General features: G+C 46.3%; 1 protein-coding gene across 2 annotated transcripts in view; it reads right to left on the bottom strand.

The window, feature by feature from the left end:
• The window catches only part of kdm3b (lysine demethylase 3B), a 118,167-nt gene that overhangs the window by 24,222 nt on the left and 81,358 nt on the right, over positions 1–12,587 (bottom strand). For both annotated transcript variants that reach the window (XM_033029169.1, XM_033029168.1), the window contains exons 17-19: positions 10,208–10,467; positions 8,280–8,549; positions 6,266–6,437 (exon numbers count right to left, since the gene is read on the bottom strand). In XM_033029169.1, the coding sequence (XP_032885060.1) occupies positions 6,266–6,437; positions 8,280–8,549; positions 10,208–10,467 (702 nt within the window). The remainder of the gene's footprint in view (positions 1–6,265; positions 6,438–8,279; positions 8,550–10,207; positions 10,468–12,587) is intronic.

The following is a 12,587-nucleotide window of genomic DNA, read 5'->3' on the forward strand; positions in this document are numbered from 1 at the left end:
TGGAGACCAAAACTGCACACAATACTCCAGGTGTGGTCTCACTAGGGCCCTGTACAACTGCAGAAGGACCTCTTTGCTCCTATACTCAACTCCTCTTGTTATAAAGGCCAACATGCCATTGGCCTGCTGTACCTGCATACTTAATTTCATTGACTGAACAAGGACCCCCAGATCTCGTTGTACTTCCCCTTTTCCCAACTTGACGCCATTCAGATAATAATCAGCCTTACTGTTTTTGCCACCAAAGTGGATAACCTCACATATATCCACATTAAACTTCATCTGCCATGTATCTGCCCACTCACGCAACCTGTCCAAGTCGCCCTGCATCCTCATAGCATCCTCCTCACAGTTCACCCTGCCACCCAGCTGTGTCATCTGTAAATTTGCTAATGCTACTTTTAATTCCTTCATCTAAATCATTAATGTATACTGTAAATAGCTGCGGTCCCAGCACCGAGCCTTATAAGACCATTTTATACATTTTGGTTTCACCATGTAGAAATTACAGCAGTGTTTATACATAGTCCCCCCCCATTTCAGGGTACAGGTGCACAACCTTTTATCCGAAAGCCTTGGGACCAGACACTTTTCGTAATTCAGAATTTGTCGGTCTTCGGAATGGAATTTTTTTAGCGTAGATTTTAATGGCTGACTCAGTGGTAGAGTGCTCGGCTCATATCCGCAAGGTCGCGAGTTTGCACCTTGATCCCGGCAGTAAACTCGGTCGCGAGTTTGAGTCTTCAATGTAGTTTTTTCTTGCAGAATAAATGTTTGTATGAAATGCAGTGTAGGAGAGGTGTACTGACTGTGTGGGCAGAACTTTGGAAGTGATTGCCCACCAGTCTAAAAAGCCACTGTGTCTCCCTGTCCCTGGGATAGCAGGGGGCGATCAAACAGCACAATACCCACCTCCCCCTCCAACTCCAGAGGAATCCGCTCCCCGATGGGCCGCTACGGCGACAAGTGGCAGTTTGCCCACAGCCCGAGCTGCGCCCCCTCATCCGCCACCCCAAGAACAAGACGTACTTTGCACACCATCAGCTTCTGCCCCTACGTGTTCCTCTGGAGTTGGAGCGGGGCTGGGCTGGAGTTGCTGCTGGCTGTGGGTCTCTGGGATCTCCGTGCTTGCAGTGGGCCTGGGGGTCGGTGTCCCGTTGGTCCTGACGTCTCCGGCCACCCCCCTGGACTGGAGCTGAGACTGGAAACTGTACCGCCCTTGCCCCCTCCCTCTGCAACTGCAAACAACCCCACTCTCCTGCAAGGGCGGTACAGTTCCCGGAGGATGGCAGGTGGCCGGAGACGTCAGGACCAACAGGAACCCGCTCCCCGATGGGCCCCTACGACGCCCCGAGCTGCGCCCCGTCATCCGCAACCCAGGTTCCTCTGTAGTTGGAGCTGGGCTGGGCTGCTGTTGGCTGTGGGTGTCTGGGATCTCCGTGCTTGCAGTGGGCCTGGGGGTCGGTGTCCCGATGAGGGGGCGCAGCTCGGGGAACGGCTTCTGGTGGTCCTGACGTCTCCGGCCAGTTTGCAGTTTTCCTCTGGAGTTGGAACGGGGCTGGGCTGCTGCTGGCTGTGGGTCTCTGGGATCTCCGTGCTTGCAGTGGGCCTGGGGGTCGGTGTCCCGTTGGTCCTGACGTCTCCGGTGACTGGCACGGTCCTGCTGCAAAGCCCCCGCGCCGGTGCAATGGGCGGGGAGCTGGAGAGGGGAGGGAAGGGGTCACACACATGGCCGGGAAGCAGAGGGATGTAGGTGAGGTGAAACTGAAGGGAGCGACAATCTGCTGCTGCCTGCCCCGCTGAGTTAAAAAGTTCCCACGCAAGACTCACGAAACACTGTGTATCGTGAGTCTACCGTGGGAACGTTTTAACTCAGCGGGCAGGCAGCAGCATATTGTCAATTATTAACCCTCCCGCGCAATATACCCTCACCTTCTCTTTTATGAATGGGGATTTAGTTCCCCTTTCTTCGAGGATCGACCGGAGGTTCCGCTGTCACCTCTGCGGGCCGCCCTCGGTGAACGTTTTCAAGGACCTTTCTTCAAGGACCGAAAAAATGGCCGCTATTCGGAGGTTTTCGTTATTTGGATCTTCGGATAAAAGGCTGTGCACCTGTACCATAATGTTTGGAACACAGCAATGTCATGTAAATGAAAGTAGTCATGTTTAGTATTTTGTTGCATATCCTTTGCATCCAGTGCTCTCTTTCATCTTAATGATGTTCGAAACAGTTGATTTTGGTAAGCCTAAGGTTTGGCTGATGTCTCAAACAGTTTTATTCTTCTTTCTCAGTCTCATAATGGCTTCTTTGACTTTCATTGCCACAACTTTGGTCATGTTGATAAATAGCTATAGAAGTTTCCAAAGGTGATGGAAAGACTGGAGGAAAGACTAAGTGCTGAGAGCTCTGTTGTACCTGCATTAAGGAGGTAATTAAACACACCTGAGCAATTCCAAACACCTGTGAATTCACGTGTCCCAAACATTATGGTGCCCTGAAATGGGGGGACTCTGTATAAACACAGCTGTAATTTCTACATGGTGAAACCAAAATGTATAGAAATGGCCTTTAATAAAATCTGACAATGTGCACGTTAACCACACGTGATTTTTCTATTACAAATCTCAAATTGAGGAATACAGAGGCAAATAAATACATGATGGGTCTTTGTCCCAAACATTATGGAGGGCACTGTGTGATGTCCTTCTCTATTTCCTGTGCTTTTTTTAAAAATAATTTTTTATTAGAGGCATCTGCATATCATAATCCAAACCAGTACAGACTTTGTTTAACGGTTACATATTAAGTATCCAGGTTTCCAGGGACCCAGTTACCAAAGTAGCTGGGATCCTCCTTTAACGGTTACCTATTAACATTGCCTTTAATTATTGATTTATATTTATAGATAGAAAATATGTGTTTGACGGATGTCACACTCTAATGCAATTATGTATTTCAGTTCTGTGAGCTTTGTTTGTTGATTTCAATAAACTCCTGCCCCTGCTTTAATAATTATTTTCCTTGCAATTTCTTGAATGGCATCTTCAATCATTAATAATAACTAGACCAGTGCGTTGAGGGGACGGGACCCATCGGGCCCCCCTTGGTCTAGTAACTTATAAAACTCTGGATGTTTGCTTGTGCGAAATCTTGCTTTCAAACTTGAACTTTTTCTTTGATTCACATCTCAAAAAGCCGACGCGTAACAATGACATTTTTACATATTCCGGTAGAGATTGACCTCATGATTTCAAAAATTCCCTCATCTGTAAATTTGATTCATTATTTCCTCCCCCTCCTCCCTCCCTCCCCCCCTCCTCTCTCCCTCACCTCTACCCCCCCCGCCCTTCTTCCCCCCCCGTGTAGTGGGGGGGGGGGGGTTAGTGTGTGTGATGTTGCAGCCCCACCCTCTCCCCCCGCAACCGGGCGTTGAGGGGACGGGACCCAACGGTTGTGGGGGGAGGGGGCGGCCTGCGGCCTCACACACACACACTAACCACCCCCCCCCCCACAACGCACCCCCCCCACACACACACACTAACCACCCACACACACACACACACTAACCACCCACACACACTAACCAACCCACACACACACAAAGCACCCCCATTGATATTATATTAATATTATTAATTCACTCTTTTTACCACATCCCCGGACCTATCCACTCACGCATAGCCCCCAACCCGCAGGCGCGACGCAAGCAAGACAGCGTGATTTTTTTTCTCCAAAGGCCTTGCGAGCAGCGCGACTGGCAGCGCATGCGGTTAGCATTGGAAGGGAAGGGGTGGGGTAGGGGCGTGACTTCACAAAAGCAAGCCGGTGAGCGCTGGTGACGTCGGGATCTGCAGAACTTGCTCGTTCTTTCTGCGCCTTTTGAAGAACGAGGGGTGGGGGGACGGTGGTGTCGTAACTCGTGGAAAACAGTGCGCTTCTGCGTTGACAGTAGCTGCTTTAATCCAGAGTCCGGGGGGGGGGGGGTGGGGGGGCGAGGCCACGAGCCAGATGCGCCACGAGCAAAGGCATTGTGACATCAGCAGCTGGCCAGCGGTTTTATTTGAAAAAATGTCCGTTTGGTGATCAATTCCAGTAAAAAACTCAGGAAATTATTAACCAAATTTACAGAGGCGTGGATTTTTGAAATCATACGGTAAATTTCTACCAGAATATGTAAAAATGTCACCGTTATTGTGACGTCAGCAGTTGGCCAGCGGTTATATTTGGGGGAAAAAAGTCAGATTGGTGAATAATTCTAGTAAAAAAACTCGGGAAATAATTAACCAAATTTACAGAGGTGGATTTTTGAAATCATAAGGTACCTCTACTGAAATATGTAAAAATTTCCCTTTTTCGGCGCCTGGTTTTCGAGGAGTGATTCAAAGGCGAAGTAACACACACACACTTACAAATTTTTACCAAGTATTAGACCAAGTGCAGACCCATTGGGTCTGTTCCCCTAACGCGGGGGGGAGGGGGGTTGGGGGCGGCGGCATGCGGCGTCACACACACTAACCACCCCCACAAACACACTAACTACCCCTCCGCACACACGCTAACTACCCCCCTTGATATTATATTAATATTATTAATTTGCTCCTTTTACCCCATAACCGCCCTATCCACTGACGCATAGCCTCGAACTCGCAGGCGCGTCTAGAGAGCGAGGGCAGAGAGAGAGGAGCAGAGACAGAGAGAGAGGAGGGTGGAGGGGAGGGAGGGTGGGTGAGAGAGAGAGGGGGGGGAGAGAGAGAGGGGGGGAGAGAGAGAGGGAGGGGGGGGGGGAGAGAGGGGGAGAGGGGGGGGGGAGGGGGGGGGGGAGAGAGGGAGAGAGGGGGAGAGAGAGAGATGGGGGGAGAGAGAGATGGAGGGGGAGAGAGAGATGGAGGGGGGGAGAGATGGGGGGGGAGAGAGAGGGGGGGAGAGAGGGGGGGGAGAGAGTGGGGGAGAGAGAGAGAGGGGGAGAGAGAGAGAGGGGGAGAGAGAGAGAGGGGGGGAGAGAGAGAGAGGGGGGGAGAGAGAGAGAGAGAGGGGGAGAGAGAGAGAGGGGGGGGAGAGAGAGGGGGGAGAGAGAGAGAGAGAGAGAGGGGGGAGAGAGAGAGATAGGGGGGAGAGAGAGAGAGATAGGGGGGAGGGAGAGAGAGGGGGAGAGAGAGAGAGGGGGGAGAGAGAGAGAGGGGGAGAGAGAGAGAGGGGGAGAAAGAGAAAGACGGGGGAGAGAGAGGGGGGGAGAGAGAGGGGGGTAGAGAGAGGGGGGGAGAGAGGGGGGAAGTGGGGTGGGGCGGCAGCTCGCGGAGGCCCGAGCGGGCCCGGAACGATCTGAGGACCAAAGATCATATAGAGAGCTGCGGACGATCAGTGTTACAGACGATCGGGCCAGGGTGACGGAGAGGAGGTCATCCCCTGTGATGGGTAGAGAGGAGAGGGGAGAGAGGGAGAGAGAAGAGGGGAGGGGAGGAGGTGGAGGGGAGCCGGGCGAGTGAGTGGGCTGCGAAAAGTGGAGAGAGATAGAACCGGCCTGACTCTCTGGAAGCCTGCAGCTGCAGTGAGCAGGCGTGGGAGGGGCGTGGCTTCACAAGCTGCGCCGGCCGCGAGAAGAAAGCTCTTCAACGCATGAGCGCCGGTGACCTCGGGCCCTGCAGATGTTTCTCGTTCTTTCTGCGCCTTTTGAAGAAGGGGGGGTGGGGGGTAACGTAACTTGTGGAAAACTGCACATGTGCGTTGACAGCAGCTGCATTAATCCAGAGCGGTAGGGCGGGGCCACGAGCAAATGCATTGTGAGGTCAGCAGCTGGGCAGCCGTTATATTTTTTTTAAATGTTAGTTTGGTGATAAATTTTAGCAAATAACTCGTGTAATAATCAACCAAATCTACAGGAGTGGATTTTTGAAATCATAAGGAAAATTTCTACCAGAATATGTAAAAATTTCACAGCTGGGCAGCGGTCAGATTAAAAAAAAGGTCAGATTGGTCAACAATTTTAATAAATAAGTCAGGGAAATAATTGACCAAATTTACAGAGGAGTGGATTTCTAAAATCACAAGGAAAATCTCTACTGAAATATGTACAAATTTCCCCGTTTCGGCGTCTGGTTTTAGAAGAGATGCGTTTCAAAGGCGAAATGACACACACACACACAGTTTTAAAAGTATATATAGATATATGATTATTTGACATATAATCAATCAAAATTCCATTTCCCTTATCGTAACTTGCACTTTTTATGAAATAATTTATCTTTGCAAAGTAATTTCTGTACTTACTTGCAATAATCTCAAAACCATCCCAAAAGTCGCGAACTTTAACATCAGAGATGATCGCACAGTTTCTGCAGTTGACTAGATCAACTTCTTGGTCTCCAAACTCCTTGCTGAAAGCTTCAGGTTTCCAGAGGGCTGCGTTAAGCTTCTTATGTACACCAGATACTAACACCGGCTGAGAAGAACATAACGTCGGAGAATGGTTTACTGAGAATTCACAGTCCTCATTAATTCACTTCGATCTTTCTAAACAATGCTAAGTAAATTATTGCCCAAGAACAGTTAGTACCAAACAAAAATCCATGCTAGCAGTTTGAAATTCCTCCACAATTATGAAACCATCTGAAGCTTCCATTATATATTTTTTCATACTCTTTTTGGCTATTTAAGAGTCCAAAATGAAAAAGCAAGGCTTTTGATATAAACAAATGGCACAGTACACTTTGAATACAAAGCGTAGAAAACAAAAATAATCCCTTTTCAGGCATTTAAACTTAAAAATGTTCGTTTAATTTAGTTTAGAAATGCAGCGTGGAAATAGGCCCTTCGGCCAACAGAAACTGGAGCACATGCAGAAAACCCACGCGGTCACAGGGAGAACATACACTCCATACAGACAGCACCCGTAGTCAGGATCGAACACGGGTCTCTGGTACTGTAAGGCAGCAACTCAACTGCTGCGCCACCGTGCCACCCCAACGCCATATTAATGCAAAAGCAAACAATGGGTGTAAAACTCAACATGATACACTTGATAATAAGAGGTTGTCATACAGAGAATTGTCAAAGAAGGATTTCCACTCCAAACACCGCCTATTCCTTTTCTCCACAGATGATGTCTGATCCACCGAGTTACTCCACAAGCTGGAGTTTCTGTGTCTATCTTCGGTTCAAACCAGCACCTGCAGTTTTTTACTACACAAGCCAGGTAAATTAATCTACATACTCTACAGACTGCCATGAGTTTAAAACGTTGAAAATAACTAAATTCATTGAGAATTCTGGGATGCAGTGAGATTAATTGCTAAAATTGTATATTTCATGGTATTCTGACAGGAATGTAAAAAAATGAGCAATGATCCCACAGCAAATTATATAAAGGTGAAAATGGAACTGAAATTGACTCAAAGTTTAGATACTTATTCTATTTGCAGGGGATGGCCCAATGTGCATCCATAGGATGTAGATCCGTATCCATCTATAGATCCACCAGGTGGCGCCGTCAGCGATGGCAGCCTCGCCAACTGTCTGTCTGTTTTTTCTTCTTTAGTGTTACTTTTAGTGTGTTTTAAAAGTTTGTGTTAAGGTTCTCTGGTTTGTTTTATGTGGGGTCGGGGGAAACTTTTTTTTCACTCTCTTACCTTGCCGGAGATGCGATTGTTTTCTGGATCGTATCTCCGGTCGCTCTGCGGCCTAACATCATGGAGCTCAAGGCTTTGCTCGAGACTGACTTTGAGCCCCACAGCAAGGCCGTGGACTAACGATCAGAGCCGGCAATCCCTTGCCTGGGATCGACGCTCCAATTGAGGCCTGCAGATTCCAACATCGAGGAGCTCGCAGTCTCGGTTAGAGACTGATATCGGGAAGCGCCAGTCGCAGGTGATTTCGACACGCCCCGACCCGGGGTAGATTGCCAAGCGCGGGGGAGCCGAGACCCTCCCCCCCCCCTCCCAATGCAGGAGCTTGATCGCCACCGGCTACAGGAGTCAAGATCGTCCCATCAACTGAAGGCTCAAGGCCCCCGACCACGGGAAAAAAAAGGTACGAGATTGAACTTTTTTTCGCCTTCTATCACGGTGAGGAATGTGGAGGAGTCACTGTGGTGGATGTTTATGTTAAAATGTATTTTGTGTGTTTTGTTGCTTTTTATTGGTATGACTGTATGGCAAATCAAATTCCTCGTGTGTTGCAACAATAAATGCTAGTCCACATTCTCCCCAACTGTAAGCGAGAGTTCTCCCCTTTCCGTTGTTACACATTCAGCGGGAAACGTACTCAAAATGTAGGTATTGTGTACCTGACCCTGCTTCCAGCACTCCCTGAAGATCTTCCAGTTATTTTGGTTGCTGGGGTCTTGTAGGCAGAGAAGGCGACCATCACAGAGCCAGCAGTGCTGCGTGTTTGGGTCTAGAACACTCATTTCCATCACACCTTGCTTCTTGGTCTCCTTCATGGCCTCTGTAGAATTCCCACTTCGCTTTGATGGGTCAGTGGACATTTTGTTCTCCACCACCGATGCAATTATGTGATCCAGGAAATTTGGGAGCCCTCCTTTTCCTTTCTCAGTCTATTATTTTTTTAAAGCGTGGGTAAAAAAAATTAAAAGCCTCAGAAGTCATTTAAAATAGTATAGTTCTGCATTCTAAATGGAAGCCCAAATTTATTGTTCTATATTATTCCATTCTACACATAACATAGGAATGAAAACACTTCAAATCCTTAGATATTCATTTCCCTTTCTATGGCAGAATAGAACTGATGGGACTTGGAACTAATTAACAGGCTACTAATCCTCTTTTGATGATGTATATTGATGTCCACTACCTGGAATTCACTGTGGAGTTTGGAAGGCTGTCCATATCTGAATATGTTACGAGTGCACGGGTATAGCGTATGGAATCAATGTCGAGGATTCTTAGGGTCTGGATGCCAGGGATACCCATGGGTTGTGACAAAGCAGTCTGGGACATTGGATGAAGAGCATGAACATTAGGCTGCTGGTTGAGTCCTCTGTTGGACAGGTATCTCTTTAAAAAAAAGCCTCAGACACAAGTGAGCAATTTGCAAGGTTAGTGGAGATAGGCCAGTCTTTCCTCGTCACAATCCAATGAGAGTGATTTAGTTTTATTCTTGTTGGGTTTTAAATCTTACAAAGTGACTTGCTAATAATCACCATATCTGTCTACAATTCTCATAGATTAGGTTGGAGAGATAGCAGTCATTCTTTCCTGAAAGACACCAGTTAACCAGATTTTCTTTTTAAACTATAGCTAAATCAAAAAAACAAACAAAAAAAAACAGGTGCAGGAACAGGCCAGCAGATGCCCGACACTTGTCCCACCATTCAGTATATAATGTCCCAAAACACTCAACTCCTTATTCCATCTCAACCGTAAATATCTTATATTACCCTCAGATAAATTTCTACCCCCCTCAGCCCCTTATTTTGCAGCATGTCCCCTAGGTTGTGACTCGCCCACTAGTGAAAATGGTGGGGGATTTCATGGTTATTCCCAGCACTTTAAAAAATGTTATTATTTAGGCAGTGGGCAGGTGCTATAGACCTGCACAGGAAGGTAGACGCTCCCGCCCCCACGAGTCTTGGGCAGATGGAAGGCAGTCCGTCTAGGAGAGGGAAAACTCTGATTTAAAACCTCCACTGCCTTGTGGCCATATCCAGTCATGGAAAAGGCTCCAGGAGTAAAGCTCAAGAAAATCCGGAGTCGGAGCCCCTAAGGCAGTTCGTCGTTGTCTACAACCTCGCTCTGGCAGCTCCCGCAACGGCACTGGTGCCAAACTGTAACGGCCCTGCTGTTCCTTTGGATCGATCAGCAACGTGGAGAGGGGGGACGTGCTGCATGGGCAACAGCCTGTCTGTCCTCCATATGACATGGCCTAGGCTTGCATCCGACCAGGATGCATCACCCATGGTAAGTCATGACCGAGAGGGGGCTACTATTTACCTTCTCTAGCTGTCATGTTGGAATTTGAAATGACCAAAGGTCATTCATTCTTGCCTGTGAATCACTAGTCCATCAACCATAAGGGTACAGTACAAGTTTGATAACAAGACTAGACACAATACAGCATGCATAACTTTTGTTATATTGCTTTTAATGTTAAAAATGGCACAGTATGGATCAACTTCAATACCGGTTGTTGAATCATACCATTTTTAATTATTTGAATTTCAAATATCGTACTGTTGTGCTGAGATATACTCACTGTTGCGACAGATGTGAAGACGGATGGAAATGGAAGGTTGGTCTCAGCAGCGCACCGTTGTAAGTTTCCTGGGGCAGAATTTAGAAGATCCCTAAGGCTTGACCCTTCACTCTTGGTGCTCGAAGGGCCTCCAGATAAAAGACTGCTGAAGGGTTCTAAAATGGAGGGAGGCTTGGACAAAGCATTAAATGAATCCAGAGCTAATGGAGGCTTAGAGTCTTGATTTTGGCTCAGCACAGATCTCAAAGAATTACTGTTTTCTGGGAAAAAAGGAAAATGAAATGTTGAACTAGCAAATTATAAAATGCATTAGCAAAAGCAACAATGTCCTTTCTCTACTATAAGGGTTGGTTAACAGTGTAATTGCTTTAAGTGAAAGCTTTCATATTTGCCATTTGTGAATGCCCCTTATCACAACCACTAGGAGAGGTTTGAAAATCTTTATGTACTTTCGAGATGAACGTCCACATAACCTATCCAAGGAAACACAAGATCTAAGAGGGCAGTTTCATCCTACTATAAATAGTTACGTTAATGTTTGCCAATTATCACCAACATTCAATTAAATTAGTAATGTCGCTAGTTATACTATCACTTAGAAACAGAATACCTGTAAAACTTTTGAAACGGTACAATAGTCACCAAACACTAAATTCAGTGAACCTGCATCTGAATGTGTTTATAAAACACATGCCGATTACCTTGACATCAGGTTCATATACAATTTTATTTTGGGAGGTTTGAAAATCTGGTACGTACAGGAATAAGGAGACAAATTTAGGAATGCAAACTTACATTTTTTTGTGAAAGAAAACCAAAAATAAATGCAGATGCTGGAAATTTGAAAATAAAAGAGAAAATGCAAGAACCAGACAGACGAGATGGAAAGCGTTGTTAATGATTCAGGTCTGAAATACTTTGTCAGAGATTAACCAAACCATTTGTGAATGGTCCCTTTGAGGAATATTATCAAATAAAAAATCCCCTAAAAATGTTTTCAAAATAGACAAATTCCTGCATAGAGAGGAAGGATCAGTTTTTAATTCCCAAGAAAGTCAGATGTTTTTAAGCTTGTTTTTAAACAGCAGGAACATGTTACAACATTTTTAAATCCCACATCTGGCACCACACCCAAGCAGATTATTCTCAACAGAACATCAATTCTGGATCAGGGACATATAGTTGCTTTAAAGGTGACCCACATAACTATATTAAATTTGTAAACCAAATAATACTAAATGTAACCTTCTCAAGAGTAAGCCAACTCAACAAAAAACAGATGAAACTGACCCCGTGAACTTGAGTTGTATTCTTATTAGAAGGTTAAGCGCTGAAAGTGGCAAAGGAATCTGATCAGGTGGAGCAGATGGGGAAACCATTTTCACTGGTGAGGGATCCAACACACGTAGGGAAAAAGCATGGGACTAAAATTCAAAAGCACTTTTCACAAAAAAGGGCAATACCAACCTGGAACAATCCCAATGTTCAACTCCACCTTACCGCTAATTCCAAACAATTATTCATTTTGAAGTTGAGATAATTAAATGTAAAGGAATCAGGAGTATTAGTTGGTTACTGTAAATCCACTTCAGGGCGAGTGGTGAAAGCAAAGGTGAGCTGATGAGCATGGGAGAGAATCAGGTGAGGGACTGCAGGGAAATGGGAAGTGATGGAATTGCTCTGCTGGGAGCTGGCACAAAGTAATGGGATAAAGAAGGTCATCTTGTGTCTTAAAAATAGACAGATAAATGGACCACCAGCAATGTGTTCAAGCATGTTGAAAAAGTAATAGCGAGAAGGATATAAAGAAGTTGATAAATGATGTACATAAATAAGGTGACCATGCTCTGAATTATTTGGGCCAAAGTTAGATAAAATACTCCTTTAAGGCAACCCTCCCTGCAAGAACATTTAAGTGATTACCTGTTATGACTGGAAATATCAGGCAGTAACCACAAAATTAAAAAAATATTCTATGTAGTAATATCTTACAGCTTTCTTGATACCAGCAAAGAAATGATCAGTACTGCAACACATTCAATAAGCGAGTTCGGTATACTGAAAAACGCAAGGAATCAAGGGATTTGTCATAGGTCACTGGATCTAAACTGTATGTAAATTCTTATCTTTATACATACTTGTAAAATTATATTTAATCTGAGGAACGGGGGTGTGAGGTAGTGGGAGTAACAGCGAGGGGGGGGGGGGGGCAGATGCCAGTGGGGGGCAGGAGTGCATGCACAGACCTGCGTCTCATTCACAGCCCAGGTCGAGCCCTTGTCCCCAGTGCCGAGCTGCCGCTGGACCCCGGGTCAGAGACATCCGGGGCGACCCCGGAGCAGCGGCCCTCAGACGGCCCTGCTCCAATTCGGCCCCGATC

The sequence above is a fragment of the Amblyraja radiata genome, chromosome 11 (assembly GCF_010909765.2).
Source record: "Amblyraja radiata isolate CabotCenter1 chromosome 11, sAmbRad1.1.pri, whole genome shotgun sequence".
Taxonomy (NCBI): Eukaryota; Metazoa; Chordata; class Chondrichthyes; order Rajiformes; family Rajidae; genus Amblyraja; species Amblyraja radiata.